General features: G+C 56.0%; 1 protein-coding gene across 1 annotated transcript in view; it reads right to left on the bottom strand.

The window, feature by feature from the left end:
- Nucleotides 1-18,152, bottom strand: part of PDGFRB (platelet derived growth factor receptor beta) — a 30,625-nt gene extending 12,473 nt beyond the window's left edge. Inside the window, exons 1-9 of the mRNA XM_061360089.1 lie at nt 17,410-18,152; nt 4,806-4,883; nt 3,346-3,642; nt 2,636-2,905; nt 2,228-2,355; nt 1,758-1,932; nt 1,022-1,214; nt 700-815; nt 82-208 (exon numbers count right to left, since the gene is read on the bottom strand). Coding sequence (XP_061216073.1) covers nt 82-208; nt 700-815; nt 1,022-1,214; nt 1,758-1,932; nt 2,228-2,355; nt 2,636-2,905; nt 3,346-3,642; nt 4,806-4,866 — 1,367 coding nt within the window. The 5' untranslated portion in view covers nt 4,867-4,883; nt 17,410-18,152. The remainder of the gene's footprint in view (nt 1-81; nt 209-699; nt 816-1,021; nt 1,215-1,757; nt 1,933-2,227; nt 2,356-2,635; nt 2,906-3,345; nt 3,643-4,805; nt 4,884-17,409) is intronic.

Here is an 18,152-nt window from a genome sequence, read left to right as displayed (position 1 = left end):
AACAAACAAACAAATAAATGTCTTTTCTTGTCATAAATGCAAGTATCCAGCCATTCCCATGGGCTCTATTGCTCCACTTACCATTTGATGTCTCTGCAAGTAGACCAGCTGATCTCTGGCTGGGGCATGCCTTCAGCAGAGCACGTCACGGTCTGCTCCCCACTACTGGCACTGCTGTTCTCCTTGAGATGCACCACTTTGGCTGGCACTGAAACCAAGAGACAGTGAGGGGAATTAATCCTTCTTTCTGACTGCAGGATGGAAGGGGAACGCGATTCCATTGTGCCCCTGGCACGGCCTGGGGATGAGGAAGCAGTGAGAAAAGACTCATTGCATCGATTGTGTGGGGTTTTGAAAGCTAACAGCCAAAAGAAAGGTTTGAGGGGGTATGGAGGAAACCTGCCCCCATTTAAGTTGCTTGGAGAGCACAGGCAAGCACAGGGGAAAGTGCCAGCTCTGTATCTACTACACTGAGAAAGAGCATGAAGACCAAGCTGCTGATGTCTGCAATGCGTCCCTGTCCTCCTTGCTCTGAGACCAAGGGGGAGATACGAGCATGCTTCTTGCTTGAATGTTCTTTCTGTAACTCAGACCACTCTGGAGCCTCAGCCAGAGGAGTAAGGGCTTCAGCCTGAAGGTCCATCTTCACCCTGAGACTGCCCTCACTCCACAGCCCCATGTTAGCATGCCCATCCTCACCATTTATCTGCAGATGGAAGGACAGCTCCTGCTCATCATCCTCATTGGAAGCCCGGATGGTGTAAAATCCTCCTTCTTCCTGCTTCACCCGCACCAGCACCAGGCCCGTCTGGTACCTGGAGAAGACACAGTCCCACAGTGATGGATGTGGGAAGGTATCTGGGGACTGATAATGCTCAAAGGCAATCAGCTCCCACCCATTGGAGGCATGCTCAAAATCCACCCTTAGAAAGTCATTCATCAGCTGTGTCCAACCAGCAAGTTGGAGATTGCTTTGTGAATTAACCCCTTTGCACCCTGGTGAGGAGTGATGGGCCCTCACCTGGTTTCTGACAGGTTCCTGCTGGTGATGGTGAACTCGCTGCTGCTCTCCATGGTCAGTGTCTTGTTGTTCTTGAGCCACACGATGCTGGGTGGTGGGTAGGCCTCCACCTCCACCTGGATGGTGCGGCTCTTGTGCACCTCGGCGTACACGGTGCTGGGCAGGCGGGTGTGGAAGCGCACAAAGCCACGCTCTGAGAGGGGACAAGAGGGGGTGAGGGGTCAGAGAGAGAAACAACCCCTTCTCCATCCCTTTGGACAACACGGGTGTGCAACAAACCCCTCTGAACACACAGGAGTGATCGAGCAGCTCCAGGTCCATCCTTCAAGGCTCCAAGGTAGGTGTGAGGGGAGTGTGGCTCAGAGCCACCCTGGGGCAGAGCAGCTCATGGGGCAGGTGGCATGTTGGCAGAAAGCTGTTATCTTGTGGAGATGGGGCAGGTTCCCTCAAATTACATGAGAGAAGGAGAGATGCAACTTGGAGGTGACAATATGGTCTCACATCACTTTGGCACTGCACAGTGCAGAAGAGCTCTTACCTATACCCTCAACTATTATAAAGGGTCACAAAAGCCATAGCGGGACGTTTGGGATACTGAAGTGGGCAGGGTGATACGAGGTGAGGGTTCCTTTTTGCCATGGTTACTTAAGGCAGTGTGAAGGGACTCTGACTCTGGGACATCCTGCCTTGACACCCATGTGCTGTGGTGGCTTTGGGTCTGTGGGCATCAACACACCGATCACATGGACCGTGATGTCCTTGCGGTCTGTTTTCTCATGGTAGCCCTCAGAGACGTTGCAGACGTAGGTCCCGCTGTCCTCCAGCTCCGCATTCTGAATGATGAGGATGGAGCGGATCTCGTGGGTGGATCCGGGCAGGAAGTCGGTCACTGGCTCCACAGTCTTCCCTGCCTGCACAACAGAGACCGGAGATAGGGTCTGAGAACTCAAGAGCATGTTCTGCCATTGGAGCTACAAAGCCATGTTCACAGGGAGGCAGCAGGAGGAGGTAGAAGATCCCACTTGGGAACATGCACTGATCCGAGGCCACTAAGGCAGCCTGGATCTTAGGATCATCCCACCAAGCCCCTCTGTGTGGAAGCAGCAGCAGCATCCCACAGCTTCCTATGAAGCTTCACCTAGGGTATTGATGAGTCACTGCCATGGGACATCAGGTGAGGCTGGAGCTGCTGCCTGGAGCCCTCACCTGCTTGCGGGGATAATCCCAGTTGAAGTTGACCAGCTCATTGCCGCTCACGGTGCACATCAGGGTAACATTTTCTCCCTGGCGCACGATGGTCTGCACTGCGCTGATGGAGACGTTCACGGATGAGACTGTGGAGAAGGTGCAAGAAAGGAATGAATCATGAAGGAAGGGATGAGTGGGTGCCAAGTCCATTTATCCTGGTGGACTGGTTCATTGGAAAGCCTCTTCCCTAAGGGGGGGAGCTGACACTTCGGCAGAACCCATTCTGTAATGGAGACAGGACTAAATCCAGCCTCTAGATTGATCAAGAGCATCACTAAGGAGGCAGCTGGAGAGCTTTGCTGTCCCCTGCCATTGGGCTGAAGGAACAGCCAGAGCAGGTGCACAGGACAAGACAGTGGAGCTCACCCTGGATCCTGTAGACGTAGAAGGTGTCTGAATCCACCTCCTGGTCATCCACAATTGTCCGACAGAAGTAGGTCTTATCCTCAAAGAAGCCTCTGAATCCCTGCTGTGGGTCATAAGCTGCTGGGATGGGGTTCTCCACCTTCTTCTCATAGAGGGTCACCTGCATCTGTGGGTTTGTCACACGGCACGGGATGATGGCCTCAGTGTAGCCCGTGATGAAGATGAAGAGCTCTTCAGAGGTCATTGTGGGAAGGAAGACTAAGGAGGGATCTGTGGGAGAAACAGAACGCTGGTTACAGAAAGCTGCTTGGAGCTAAAGCAGGGCTGCTCTGTGCTCCTCCAGGACTGCCCCAGGGCTCTGTCTCCTGACTGGTGGAATGCTTCTTCCTTTACTCCCCATAGCAAAGCAGAGCTGCGATGTCATGGGCTTGCCAAACCACTTGTGGGAGGGTGAGAGAAACTTGGATGCTGCTGCCTAGCACCATTGCTTCCCCTGCCACTTGTCCAAACAGCACCACACATGCGCTTCTCCCATGACCTGGCATACCAGAGACATGCCACAGCCAGATGACGTTATGAGGGCTCTTCTGCAGTGGGAAGGAGGATTTGGAGGGGCCAAGTGCCTGGAGATAGAATAATCCAAAGCTCTCTTTCTCTCCTGGCTGCTAAAGCCTGTGTAAATGGGGGGATGAGGCCATGCTGTCCCCTACCTGGAACATAGATGTAGATGGCTTTCCTCTCTGCTGGCTCTGGAGCCTGCTCCGGGCTGTAGGTACACGAGTACTCCCCGGTGTGACGGCCCGTCACGTTCTTGAGGGTGAGGTTGCTGACGAAGACACCATCCCTGTGCTCCAGTGATGCGGTGAGAGGCTGACCCTCCCGCTCCCAGAGCAGTGCTCCGTCCCCATAGCACAACAGGGAGAAGGTGCTGTGGAAGCTGAGGACAAGCTCACTGTCTCCAGGTTCGATGTGCAGCCTGCTGGCTCCGGATGCTACCTCCAGCAGACCTGGGAGAGGAAAGAGATGAGACCAGGTTGGACCCCTCTGACATCCAAAGGGAAGCACACTGGAGCACATCCTCATGCCAATGTGCTTGGTTTGTAGGTGTTAGCCTTTACACTGACAAATAACCTTCCTGGATTTGTCCTCCTTGGTCACCATAGGAATGTCCTGTCAAATTAAACCTATGCGGGTCACCCTTTGTTCTCTGTACCTCCCGAAACCCTCACTGGAGAGGAAATAAGACACCCTGGGTTTAGCAGTGTTCAAAGTTGCCCATGTTGCCTGTGGCAATAATGGGCAGAGAGCCTCCCCTTTTATGCTTTAACTATGTCTTGTGTCTGTCCAACCTTTCTGCGAGGTGTCTGCACCCTCAGTGCCACCCAGTGCTGCCTTGTGCTCCTCACCACCAGGTGACACCTTCAGAGGCTTGGAATGGCCGTGCATTTAGCAGGCAAGGAGGAGATGAGGCAGCTCCCTGCTCTGCTGGCTGCCTCTCCACAGGCACAGTGTCAGACGGGACACGGTCTAGGCTGAAACAATGTCAGTTTACAAGAAAGTGAAAAAGGAATGACAGCACAACCTGGCAGGAAATCCTTTGGAAGCAATAGAGCAGGCAAGGTCTTCCTGAATGGCTCCCCATGTCTCTCCCAGCTTCCTTGCCCAGATGTCCCAGTGGGATGTGTGGTCCTCCCCAGTGACCCCACTGGTGGGAAGGGCAGCTGGGGACAGCCCCCAGGGACACAGCAATGCTCTGAACAGCCCAGATGCAGCTGGGTGCCCTGTTGTGTTGCTGCAGGGGTTATTGTATAGATGGGGTCTGATCAAATCCTTCCTGCTGTTGGAGTGACCATAATGTCCAGTTAATGGGGGTTCTCGGATGTCTACTAAGGGCTGAGCACACCTGACAGTGCTCCCTTTGCGAAGGTCTTCTCATTCCATTCCAGCATGAAGCAGGTGGGGACTTGGGACATTACATCAACCCCACCATAGGGCTGGGCACGGATGAGCCCACGGACCCAGTCATTAGGAGGGGCAATGTGCCTAGAGTATGTTGTGCTGCCCAACAGCATTGCCTTTTTTCTCCAGGTTGCCCTGGAGTGAGCATCTCAGTGCAGCATCCCCATGCAGGGCCCAATCCTGCACACCCATCCCCATCCCCAGCACTCACCAGTGAGGATGAGGAACCACAGAGATGTCTTCAGAGAAGGGCACACCATGGTGGGCTCCATGGCTTGGTGGCTGAATCCTGCCGAGAGCAAAGCAGGATGAGCTCAGCGCTGCAGCAAAGGAGGGATCCCTCAGCCACCCTTCTCCAGCTCAGAAACCTCCCATCCCTTCCCAGTTTTCAGCCTTTCCCTCCCGGCTGGGTGGTTGGTTCCATCTCAAGCCGGATCTGCAGAAGGAGCTGTTTCTAAGGCATCTCCTGCTGGTAAACAGGGATTTTGCTGGAGGCTCCAGCAGTTGTGTCAACTCTAGTCAATCTGTGCTCGAGATGCTGCTCCCCCGGCTGCAGAGCCCTGCCTCTGCCTCCCTCTGCTCTGCAGATTGCCTTTTTCCCCCTTAGTTTCTGCTTCCCTCTGTCCCAGTGAGATAAAACTTGCTGGAAAACAGATCCCCCTGAACCCTCCCACATTTTCTGTTCCTTCCAGTGAAATAAAACAAGCCCAAGGAACCCCCATTAAAAAAACCCCAAAACCTGAGTTTCTTGTACGTAACTTTGAACTATGCATATTCTAAAGGAATACTGAAGAGGGTTTTGTAGTTAAAAATCCCTTTTGTTAACATTTCTCAAGAAATATTTCCTACAGACCATTTCTAGCCCTGCCTGGTGCAAACCAAAAGCCTGGATGAGTTCAGAACTCCCTAAGAGCAGTGGGGTCTGCCCCTGATGTAACGTGGTGACAGTTAACCCTTCCCATAGTGCCTGCAGAGGGAGGGATGAGTGTTTCTATAAAGCAAATGAAGAAGCTGACAAGGGAGGAATTAACAGGCAAAAGGGTTTTTCTGTGCCTGAACAAATGAATTCAACAGTCCTGAACTTGATGATGCTCAGCATGGAGCTGGACATCAGGGCTCTGGCCCTGCTGCTGGGTCACAAGAGGCCAGGGGAGAAACCCTGTGATACAGACACAGTGCCTGGGGAGCTGCTGGCCAAGCACGAGGATGGCCAGTGGCAACCCAGACTTCTGACCCAGCCCCTGACACCATCTCTCCTCTTGGCCCTGGCGTGGCCTCCGGCTCTGCTCAATGTTAAGGAGGAAATGGTTTTTAAATGACGTGCGCTTGTCAGATGGTTTTGGTATTCTCTTGCTTTGGCTCAGCAGTCTGATCCACCAGCAAACCCCCCCAGGGCTCCTGCTTATTCAGCAGCTTCCCTCTCTCTGCTCCAGAAAACCCGGCCGTGACTCCTGCTCCCTTCTGCCATTGCCAGAGGGGATGAGAGCACCCACAGGGAAGAGCTGGGGTGGGCAGGGTGAATGGACCCAGGTGAAATTCAGGCTCTAAATGGACGTGACCTCACTGCACCCACTCTCAGAGAGCACCAACCTGCAGGAGGGAGGAGGAGGATGGGCAATCTGAACTCACCCCCCCCCAGCACTGCCATGAGAACTATCACCCTGCTTCCCAATTCTCCTTTACAGAGGTGTGTGATTCATCCATTATTCAATGATCAAGGTTCTAAGGACAGCTGGGACCCTCTCCTTTCACCCCTCCCTGCCTGCATGCACAAGCCAGGCTGTATTCACCCCCCCCATCCCCCAAATATCTTCCTGCCAGAAGCTACATTCCCAAGCTCATGCCCAGCTTCTAGCTGTGTCCAGCTCCATAGCTGTCACTGTTAGTCCTGTTGCAGGTAAGAGCTTGGCTTCTCTATCAACACAGACAAGTCCCTCTGATCTCTGCAGGCTCACTGATGGGGCAAACTACTGCTCTGCCAGGGCTGGTGGGTACATGCTGGTGCCAGGCCACTATGGCTGTTGCTTCAGCGGGCAGTGAGAGCACTGCAGGCTCCATCTGCTGCCTCCCCTGTGTTCATAGCTGGTTTTAATAAAGCTGCTGGGTTTGCAGAAAGGCATTTCGCTTGGAGATGCTTCCCAAGCAGAGTGGGAGGGTGGCAATGTCTCAGAGTGGTGACCTCTCCCTTGTTTGTCTGCTCTGGCCAGGGTAGAGGCAATGCTCGGAGATGCTGAGCTCTGCCTGTCCCGCAGGATGTATGCAGTCTGGGTTGCAAAGGGGCAAACCTTTCTCTCCCTGTCATGGGGATGTGTGCTTGCACATGTGGGTGAGCACAGGCCTTTCACAAGGGATGCAAATGCATCCAGAGATTGAGAGCACTTCTGTTCCCTTCTCAAACTCAGCTTTTGTTCTTAGCGACAGCACGCTATGAGTGCCAGACAAGGAGGGGCTGAGGTGGGTGCAGCCGCGCTCAGTGATCCCAAAGCAGATGCCCAGATCTTATCCCACCCAGGGATGAAACACAGGCATCTACATGATGCCCAGCTGCCTTGCATTGTCTCCTTCCAGTCCTATAAATTAGCAGGGTTCCACAGACACCCTCGGACTCCTACATCCTTCCCATGGGCCAGGATCTGAGCATTTTTAAGCCATAGGGCCTTTTGTCTCCTCCCATCCTGTCCAGCGAGGTCCTGCAGCAATGCCACCTCCAGCTCCATGGTGCCTTCAAGGTGAACTCCCAGCTCTCCATCCCCACACTGTACCCCTCACCATCCCCTCCTCACCGCCAGCACACACACAGACCTCCCCTCTGCCCCTCTCCAGCGCTGCTATGGGAGGGCAGCCATCGGGGAGCTTTCCTCTGTTTATTATTCTAAGGGAGGAATGTGGCTGGGAGAGGAGACAGGCGGTCAGCTGGCTCGCAGCGGGGCCGGGTGATGCAGCCCTGCGCCCACATCCAGCCCTACATGCCTATGGGGTGGCTGCGCTCTCCGGGGGTTAGGGTCCCTGAGGACACCCCATGGAGGAGGATGGCTCCCAGCCAGCCGGGAGCTGGGCACTGTGACATGGGATGTCTGGGATGGTTTTGAGTCCAAACGAGACATGGATAGAGGCGACTGTCGCTGCCCCGTGACACAGCCACATTGTCCCTATCTCGGCTCTGTAATCACACCAGGATGGCCAGCGCGCTGCATGCGGGGCCACAGGAATGCGCTCGGCACTGCTCCTCCTCCGGATGCCGAGAGTGGAGTTTGCAGCGCTTCCCAGCCACTGCCTGCTGGAAGGAGAGGGTCCACATGTGGCTGGGGCCAGGTGCTGCTGAAAGCCCCTTGGAGCATCCCTAACCTCGTGCTTTTGCAGCGCATTGTGCGGGGTGATGGGATAAATGGGGGGACCCCGCCATCCCTGGGCACCCACAGTGCTGTGCAGAGGGCACCTCGGGCTCTGACAGCTCACAGAGATGTGTTCTCACAGACAGAACACAGGAAAAAGGGCCGGAGCAAAGAGGTCAAACAGCACAGCCAAGGCCACACAGCAGGGCCATGGCTGCGCCAGGACCAGGATTCAAGTCTCATGATTCCCTATCTTATGACTTCACAGCAGCCTGCTCCCGTTTCTCCTGCATCCCAACCCTGATGACAGCTGGGCTTTCTCCTCTGCCTCCTCTCCTGCTCCCTTCCTTGTCATAGCTGGGGGCTGATGGACTTGGATGGGAATTTCTGCAGCAGGAGCAGGGCTACACCCAGGGGAATGAATACAAGGAAGAGCCGTATCCAGCCTCTGTTGGGGACTGTCCCACCTTTATCTAGGGAGGACCATTCCTTCAGCCATCTCTGCCACTCTTATCTCACAGTGCCTTGCTAAGGAGCTCAAGCATCACCAATCCTCAGTGATGTATTACCCTTCTCCTGCTCCAGACCTATCTCTTGTTTAAGGATGCTGGTAAGCCAAAGCTGCCTTTGCTAGTGCCCAAAATATGTTGCGTGGGCTCAGCCTTGACTGTTCCTGGGTAAGGAGGCATGAATTCCCTTTGACTTTGCTTGGTATTCCCTGCCACAGCTCGGAGCCCCCTTCCCTCTGTGCAGTGCTCCTGGCAGAGCACCTCAGCACACATGGCAGCCACTGCTGGCATAAGCATCCCCAAGCATGGATTACATGGGACAGGACCACCTCCAGCTCTGCAAATGCCTTAAACCATGAGATCTACACAGACGGGCACCCACACCAAGGAGGCCATCCCAGCCCTCCTCCCAAGCATGCCTAGACCACGTTTCTCACCTCTCCTCCATAACCAATAATGCCCTACAAAAAAAAACAGTAAGGGGGGACCTTCAAGCACACACAGAGCTGTGGGAGCTGGGAACAAGCCTGCAATGCTGGTGCACAGTGAAGGGGATGGCTCAGCATGACAGGGAGGGTGAAAGCCCCCTTGGAGTGAGCTCTGGTCCCTACAGACCATCCATCGCCACAAGGGGATGTGCTGCCTGCTGGAAACCAGCAAATCCCATCTACATTTCCAGGGGCAACGCCTGCATCCATTGCCCCACACTGTTCTTGTCCCCTTTGCCCGAGCCTCCCTGCTCCGGTTGCACTGGGCAGAGGTACTGCCGCTAGCACAGCCCATGAGGGCATCTCGGTTGATGGCTGTGGGGAGCGCAGGAGCGGAGCCAGGCCTCTCACACAGCCGCTGGTCCTTTCTCTTCCTGCAGCGTCCTATTTCTATCCCCTTTTCTTGCTGGGGCTGTGCTTCCAGGCGCTCCCACAATGCTCCCTGGCTCTGCTGTCCTGCCAAACAGCGAGGGACATCTGGTGCAGATTAGCGGGAAGTAAAATATACTTCATTTCTTCTTTGTCTGAGCGCATCTGAGTCATTAACTGAGATCATGGGTGCCCGTATGCGAGCAAAAAGCCCCTTATGAATCCCATGATCCGTGCCCCTCGCAGCCAGGGAGCCAGGGCTTCTCCTGGCTGAGGTGGGGGGGCACCATCCCCTTGCTTTTGAAGGCAGAAAGCTTTCCAAGCAAAGCCTGGCAACCCATGAAACCCAAGCCGTGCTTGTCCGGCAGTGAAATCCTTGGCTTGTCCTGTTTTCCTCTGCCACCCTCCCTCCGGCCTCTGCTTCTTTCCCACCCTTTAATCTAAATAAAACTGAGCTGCTTTTTTTCCCTTCCCTTGGCTGGAGCCGTCCGGAGTTGCAACATCCCTCCTCTGGGGTCCCTCGGCTCCCATGACACCGTGTTTACTCACAGGCCACATTACCATCACAGAGCCCTGTTGCTTTTTCCCAGCACATGGCTAGGATTAGGCAGGGCACACACATGGGGAATCACCCCCGAGCCCATCAACAGCTGCTAACAAAACGCAGAGGTAGGAAATGTGAAACCAGGCAGAGGAGCAGAGGGGATGGGGATCCCACAGGACATCCCTGCACAAAGGATGAATGCCTGGGGGGCAAAACCCTCCTTGCCCTGTCACCTGCCAGCGCCGAGGGGCCTTCCTGGTGAGACCAAGGGATGCTGAGAGCCCTGGGTGCCTGTTTGCAACGGGCAAAGTTCTGGGGGGTTCTTTTAGTCACTCAGAGGCGAGGTTTTGCAAGTGCATCACTAGCGCCCGAGCCCTCCGAGTGGTTTTGGCAGATCCCTTTGGTCTGTGAAGTGGTTAAAGCCACATCCCTGGTGTGGAGCAGGGGTTCTAGGAGATGGTCAAAGCAGGCGGCAATAAGCTCAGGGTTATTTTGCCCGCTGATGGGGAGAGCTCTCCTGCCTGTCTCTGCTGCAGAGAACAGGGCTGGTGTGACTGGAGACCCTGCCCAGGACCCTATATCCTGCCCACAGCTCTGGCGGTACCTGAAGGAGGTGTTTGTGCAGATGGGAGCACTGGTTCTGCAGCAAACAGCAGCACACGAGCTCGCAGAGCCAGCCTCCTCCCTTTGACAGCATCTGTCAGAAAGCTGAGCACGAGGACAGTGCCTCCAAAGCAGGGGGAGGATGACGAGTCCGTGTTGGACCCCAGCAGCGTGATTCAGCAGCCCCGGGGTCAGCCATGTGAGGAATGGGGTGGGGTGGTGAGCCCCACGCAGCCCCTTTTTGGCTGCATCCACATCCATCCTCCCTCTCCAATCCATGCACGTGCCACCCACAGCCATGGGCTCTCGGTGAGGAGCTGGCACAGGGGGGCGTGGGACCACAACGAGCCCCACACTCTCACCCCTATTCCTCCCTGCTTTCCTCCTCTGTTTTAAGCCCATGGGAGACGGAGGAAGCGAGTGACCCATTTAGTGTGAGTTCAGAATAAAACGAAACATCTGTTTGGAGGGGTGCCAGTGTTATAAATAATCCCCCAGCCCCGAGTGTTGGTCTCCATGGCCCGGGGGGCTGCGCATGCTCCCCCGCTTCCGCTCTCTGAGGAAAGGCCAGACCCCAGGGCTGCTCCCCGGAGCCTAAGAGCTTGGCTCAGGCTGTGGGAAAACCCTGGGAGAGGACCCGGGGCCAGGGCAGAAGGGATGGGGGTGTTGGGATGAACGGCTGCCACGCGCCGAGCAGGGCTGATGCAGTGCCTGCCTGTCCCTTGTTGTGTACCCTGGCCAAATCCTGTCCTCCTTGGTGTCCCTAGGGCAGCGGTGATGCTGGGGCTGGCCGGAGCACTGCCCTGAAGGATGTGCGTGATCAGGGATGCTCATGGGGGTGAGTGGAGCAGGACTGTGTTCACCCCTTGCAGTGCGATGACTCCCTGAGGAAGGCACAGATGTGCCCCTTTGGGAGTGTTTCAGTTCCCTCTTCCAGCAGGATGCTCTAAAGGATGCAACACAGCCCAGCTGGGGGTGTCCATGACCGATCCCCAACTTCTCCGTTGCCCCTGACAGCAGAGACACGATGCTGCTTCACAAGCATGTGAGCAATGCGAGCGATGAACGTGGCTGCAGGGCACCCAAACCATGAGCCAGGACGCACGCAGCTCCCTGCATCGCTGCACTGCTGACCCCTCCAACCAGGCAGCAAATCCTCAGGGCAGCAGGGACGCAAAGAGCTCTCTGGCTTCTCCACCCCCAAACTGGCATCTGTGGGGTCCCAGCTCCTGCGTATGTGGGGCTGGATGGGGCTTGCCTCTCTGAGCAGAGCCCAACTGCTCACCCGATGCTTTTACCCTGCTACCGGTGGAGTGGAGAGGGGAAGCAGGGGATATGGGACCATGGGCTGGGAACCATCCTGGCTGCACATCCAATATCCTGGTACCCCCAGGACTTTCCCTGCTCCTGCACCGTGGCTGCCAGAAAGCCAGGTCTGCCTTCAAGGGAATTCAAGGGAAGCATTCTGCTAAGGTGAACATGAGGAAGAAACAGTCCCCAACACATCAGCATCTCCATCACTTGCTCACGGTCACTGTTTGAGGGTGGCTGCTATGATAGGGCCAGGGCTGGAGCCAGAGGTCCCAGCTGGCTCTAATTAACACTAATCATCAGCTGTGAGGGGAGGGCAATAGGGGCAGGACAAGAAAAAGAGCCGTCCTGAGCCCTAGTAGGATGTAGGGGCTTTGCAGAGCCCCAGGAGCTGTCACTGTTGTGGTCTTCCCATCCCCACATCCCAGCAAAGGATGAGCAACCCGATCCTGCTCTGAAAACTGCCCGGAGGCATGGAGCTGTCAGGGAGCAGGGCACAATCTGCGTGGATGCATCAGCTCTTCTCTTTCGGCTGCCTGAGAAAGACCAGAGCTAAATCGCTTTGTTCTGGGGTTTTAGGCTCTTGTGGCCGGGATTAGGTGCTCACCAGCTCTGTGGTCAGGGCACCCTTTGCCCATGTGCAGGACCCAGAGAGGAGCCTGGTGCTGTGGCTGGGGTGGGAGAGGATCCCCACAGCAGGACCTGGAGGCAGCAGTGGAGTTTCCTGGAGCAGGGGATGCAGAAAGCCAACACATTCTCTGTGCATCTACAAGCTACAGAAGCGATGCTTCCCTCTTGATAACCTCATCCTATGTGCTGTGGCCAGGCAGCATGAGCCATGCTTGCTGTAGAGTCATAGAAACAACTAGGTGGGAAAAGACCTTTAGGACCATCAAGCCATCCTGCATGAAGAATCCTTTATAACCTCCAGCAGTTCCTCTCCACACAGTCACAGAGCAAAAATCAGCTCCTTTCTGCATCCATGCACTGCAAAGCGCCTCTGTCCCCAGAACCTCATGGATCCTCCATAGGAGGAACTGAGGCAGGACTCAGCACTGGGGCTGGCAGCTGCCAGCACCCCCTGCCCTCCCCTGAGCACTGCTTTACAATGGGCACCAAATCCTGCTTCCTGCACAAGGAATCCTTGAACCGGACCATATTCTCCCAAACAGCTCCCAGGCTGGAGAGGGGAACTTGGCAGCTGCCTGTGGGCAGAGAGGAGGGGACCCCTCTGTCCGTGCTGGCAGCGCTGAGCCCCAAGGAAAGCAGGTTTCTGTTCTGCAACCATTTGCTCTGCAAAGGCTGGAACCGAGGTGAGTTCAGTTTGCGAGTGGAGAATGCGCTTGGAGCTGGAAATGGTGCGTTTTCTGCTGGCCCCGGTTCAGACAAACCCACAAGCAAACATATTTTTTGTATAAATAAGACAGTGTGTCTCGCCAGTTAAAGCAATTCAAACATGAATGTAGCAATTTAATGGGTGCCAATTACTGTGTCTCGGTAGCATTAAGATTTCAGTCACAGACTCTTTCGCGTGGTAGCCAGGCCAGGAGGGAAGGCAGAGGGACCAGTGGGATGGGGCCTCACACTGAGGGGCAAGTTTGCCTGTCCTCTGCCTGCTTTGGGAGCCCTGGCCCCCAAACAGCCCTGGTGCTGCCCATGGGATGCGCTGAGAAGCCTCTCTCCATAGCAGGGAGAAGGTACCTCCTATTGCATCTGTCTCCTTGTTTGCAACCCAGGGTCTGACAGCCAGCACAGTGCCCTGGTTACATCCCTGCACTCTCCAGCCCTTCCTTGCTCCTGCACCTCACATCCTCCATCACACACTGCCTCCCATTGAGCCCAGGGAAGAGCATAGGGAGGGTGTTAGCTGAGACCTGGATGGATGGATGGATGGATGGATGGATGGATGGATGGATGGATGGATGGATGGATGGGTGAGCAGAGAGGGTGAGCCCATCCAGGGTGCAGGACATGCACCACTTTCACTGCACCATCCTGGCTTTCCTGGCAGCAGCCTTTCTGCTCCCTGCACAGCCTTTCTACACCACAGTGCTCCAGCTCTGCAGGTTGGTGGTTGCAGAACCAACCTCGGGCATGCCACAGCCTGTGCCCCAAGTGTGTGCCCAGGGATGATGAAAAGGCAGGATGTGAAGGGCAGCCCTTCACTGTAAGCCTCCTATTTACCAAGCTGGGGGGGCAATGGACCTGTGGGACCACCTTGCTCAGTGCACGACCCATCTCAGCACCCCTCTGTGCATCCCTGGCACATGTCCCTGTCCCAGCTGGGTCTGCTCCATGGCCCCTGTAGTACCAGGAAATTGCTGCACTCCAAGGAGGAGGTGTCCCGGTGGGATCGGAGCAGGGCAGGGATGAGCTTGGCTTAAGGACCCTAATTAGGCAACTGGGGAGAGAAGGAGGAGGGAAACAGCCACCCCTAAAACAAGCCTTGTTATGTCCAATTTGCCTGGTGGAGCGGAAGGAGCCTCCTGGAGCTGCTCCAGCCTCTCAGGAAACAATACCCGGTCTATACCCTCCCCTTGCAGCTCCTCTCCAGGGGATTTCTTTCCCTCGGTTAAAGTACAAACAAACAAACTCCACGACGTGTTCAGCCTGAATCCTCCCTCGCAGGGACAGGGCACAGCCAGCCAGCCCTGAGCCCGCAGGGTCCCCAGCTTCCTCCAGCTCTGGGCCAAAGGATGCTGCTGACGGCTGTGCTCCCATGGGATTCGGCCACTGCGCAGATCCTCCACTCTTGCCCTTTGCTGCTGCATCCTGGGAAGATGCTTCCTGGAGCCTGACCCTATGAACACCACTGCAATCCCATCCCACTTCAGCATCGCATCAGACACTGGGGCCGGAGGGACCTCAGGGGCTGTCTGGCCCCAGGGTGCAGCGAGGAAGAGAAATCCCTGCCTGCACCCTATGGCAGTGGCTGATCCCACCTCCCCATCATTCAGGTGATGCTATAGCCAGCCAACATAGTGTCTTCTTGCATAGCATCACTAGAGAGCATTTCTTAACCTCAGCTTTCCTCTAGTGCTCACTAAGACAATGTCATCTTGCTCTCATCCTAGAGAAGGGCTCAGTGCCCTCCTTAACAGTGCTGTTCTGGAAACCCCATCACAGACCCATCAACAATGAAGCTGAGGGAGATCCTGGGGTCATTGTCCTGCTGCAGTGCTCACATCTCCCCAGTCAGAGGTTTACCCAACGCGTCCTCTGAAACCTGTGTTGCCAAAGGCACCCAGTCTCACATACCTAACCCCACAGACTTTTCCCTTAAGAGCTAACATTTCTCTTTGCAGTGACCTTCCCTGTGCATGAACACAGTGTGCTACCTCCTTATGACACCTAGTGACCAAAGATTCCCATCAACCCCTCTCCATAACCTCTGCAGCCCCTCCTGGGCTTCTGATCACCCTCCCTGCTCTCCCCAAGCCTTTCCATTCCATGTACATCCCTGCTGAAGCTCTCAGCATCACTTGCTTGGGAGAACCTACTCTCCTCAATCTGCCTGTTCACACTGCCTCCAGCCCTGCGCCTTTCAGCACATCCCATGGGAAGAGCTGTGGGTTTCACCCCACCACACTGCAATCTGGTTTGTGTCCACTGTAGCCCCCAGATCCTTTCCCACCATACTAGCTGTTAGCTCCCAAGGTCGCACACAGCCATTAGTATTTCCTTCCTAATGGCAGCACCCTGGCACAGCTCGCTGTTGCCTGGTTGACACCAGACTCCTGGAGCCCTTGGGTGCTCTGATCTGCCCATACACTGGCTGCCCACCAGAGCTCAGTGCGTGTGCTCATCCATCACCCAGGTGGTTAATGTAGAGATTGCAGAGGACCGAGCCCAGGCCCTGTGGGACCCCACTAGAAATGCCCAGGGCTTTGGGCATCAAGGCACGGCTGGCTGCTCCCTGACTGCAGAGTTAGAGCTGAGTGTGCTTGGGGTCAGACCATGCTCCCTGTTCACCCCTGAACCCTGCGCAGGGATGCAGGAGAAGAGCCAGGGGCAGGTAATTGGGTGGTTGCAGACCCTCTCCCTGTTCCTTCAGTGAGGACCCTCCATGAGATTGAGCTGGAGGAAGGGACAGCTGGGTTTAGGGAGAGAGAAAAGCCCTTTGCACACTGCAAGTGGGTCACTGGGACTTGATGCTTCTCTAAAGCACTGACCCCTCTTGATGCACCAACTGACACAGTGGTGCTTCCTGGACCCAGGGACACAGACAGGGCTGGCGACTGCCACCGGGAACACAAGCACACCTCAGCCTGGGTGACATCAGTGTCAAGGAGCGACTTCAAGCATCATGTCAGAATAAGCCCAGGGTGGCTACCTAGCATCTCCCGCTTTGAGCCAGCCCAGCACATGCGCTCTGCCAGCCAGAGCCACGTCTTTGCCACTGCTGATGGACCATGACCCTTTCCCAACAGCAAGGGATGCACGGGCTCCTTGTCCTGCAGGGTGCTGAGGGGCAAATGAACCTTCAACCAACCCCTCATTGGTCCATGTGGAGCACTGGGGCTCAGCATCACTAGTGCTTGTCATCAGTGGAACACCCTCTGAAAAGGTTTGGAAATGCTAAGCCCCTTTTAACAGGGGTTTCATGCCACAGTGACTACTTTTAGCTATTTGCCCACTGCTTTAGCAGAAGCCCCAAGTGCTCTGGGGCAAGGATAGAGGAGGACAGCATCCCTTTCCACCTGCTTGAAAGCCTCCCTTGGCGAGTGAGTGCAGGAGTTGGATGCTCTGAGCCCACAGTAGTCCCAGTCTGAGCATCAAAGCTCTGCAAGTCATGCAACCCCCTGTCAGTGAGCTGCTGGGGCTGCCCGAGTCAGCACAGCTTCATCCCAGACCAGATCCAGCCTGTTGGAGTCCCTCAGCTCCAGGGCTCCTGGGACACTAAATAGCTGTCCACAGCCATGCCTGTAAGGGTTTTACCAGGCTTTCCCCCTCTGGTATTCAGCACACCAGGGCAGAGGCCCTGAGCAGGGCTTGGGGACATTCCCCTATACACCTTGGCCTTGCCCATGGGGACAGGAGTCCCATCAAGGGCACGGACCGAAGCAGAGTGGTCCTAGGAGCACCCTGTATTTAGGGATGATCATGGATGTGTTTGGAGGGTCTAACACTGAGATGACACTGCTCTGCAATGGGGCACACTCACACCTTTAAATGATGCCTCACTGGGAACGACGACCCCATGCACACCCCAGTCCTCCCACAGCTGCCAGGTCGGGAAAGCCAGAATAACTCCCTGACCCAGGGACAGAGCGAGAGCTCCCCACAGAGAAGCAGAGATCCCTTGGATCCCACTCCTGTTGCAGCAGAACCCCCTCCTGCCCTACAGCCACAGCTTCCCCTTGGATCCCTGCAGCTGTCCTAGCCCAGGACCTGTGGAGAGCTGATGGGATGTTTTTCCCCATGGGATGCCGCAGAGCCCATCCACTCTCCACTAAACACCACCTCCCCAGCGCTTGGAGGGGCATTTTGGGGTGCCAACCCCTTGCAGGGGAGCAAAGCCCTTTCCAGAGCACCGGGGCTGGCTCAGTGAGAGGATCCTTGGGGCCCCTACCACCTCCAGCAAAGGTCTTCCTGGTTGGAAAGCCAGAGCAGAGTAGGAAAGCGAGCCTGCACCCGGGTGGGCGACGAGAGGGCTTACCTTGGTCAGGGTCCCACCGGGCGAGCGCCTGTGCCACACGTCCCACGGGCGCTGGCCGCCCCGAGATTCCTTCCTTTCCTCCTCCGCACTCTTTATCTGCTGCGTGCCGAGGCTCTCCCTGCCCTCCCAGCCTTCCCCAGCTGGCAAGGCTTTCCCACTTAAAGGAGAAAGAGAAGGGAAGGGAAGAAACGAAGTGGAGGGGAGGAGGGGAGGGAGAAAAAGCCCAAATCAAATCAAATCAAAAGGAGAGGCTGGGCTGTGCCAGGGCTGGGCTGCAGCCAAGCCCTCGCTCTGTTCCTCTAGCGCATCCCTGCAGCCCCCAGCCCGTCTGGGACACAGGGTCCGGCCGGCTCGGACCCCAGAGCCCCTGGCCAAGGGATGTGCACGCGTGTGAGTGCGTGTATAAATAAAAGAGAGCTGGGGAGGAGGAGAAGGGGGGAGGCTGCCTCGCCAATGAGGAGCGGGGAACCTCCGACTTCCTCCCTCCACCCTCTGCGGGGACCCTTTGCAGAGCGAAACTTGCGATTAAAGCCCTGCAGACAGTGCCATGGGGGGGGGGAAAGGCTTTTAAAGAGGAGGAGAAGCCAAAGAGGCTGCAAGGAAAGGGGAGTTTCGCTGTAGGCTGCAGGAGGGGAGCAGAGAGGGCCCGGCTAACGGGAAACAAAAGGAGCCCGGCCCGGCTCTCTCCTCCTTAAACCGGAGGGACGGAGCTGCTCTCCCCCTGTGTCTGCTTTCAATTCTGG

The sequence above is a fragment of the Neopsephotus bourkii genome, unplaced genomic scaffold, assembly GCF_033783945.1.
Source record: "Neopsephotus bourkii isolate Nb327-2 ecotype Australia unplaced genomic scaffold, CSIRO-AGI_Nbou_v1 NB_1016, whole genome shotgun sequence".
Taxonomy (NCBI): Eukaryota; Metazoa; Chordata; class Aves; order Psittaciformes; family Psittacidae; genus Neopsephotus; species Neopsephotus bourkii.
The sequence above is the reverse complement of the archived record's forward strand: the minus strand, read 5'-3'. Positions and strand labels throughout refer to the sequence as shown.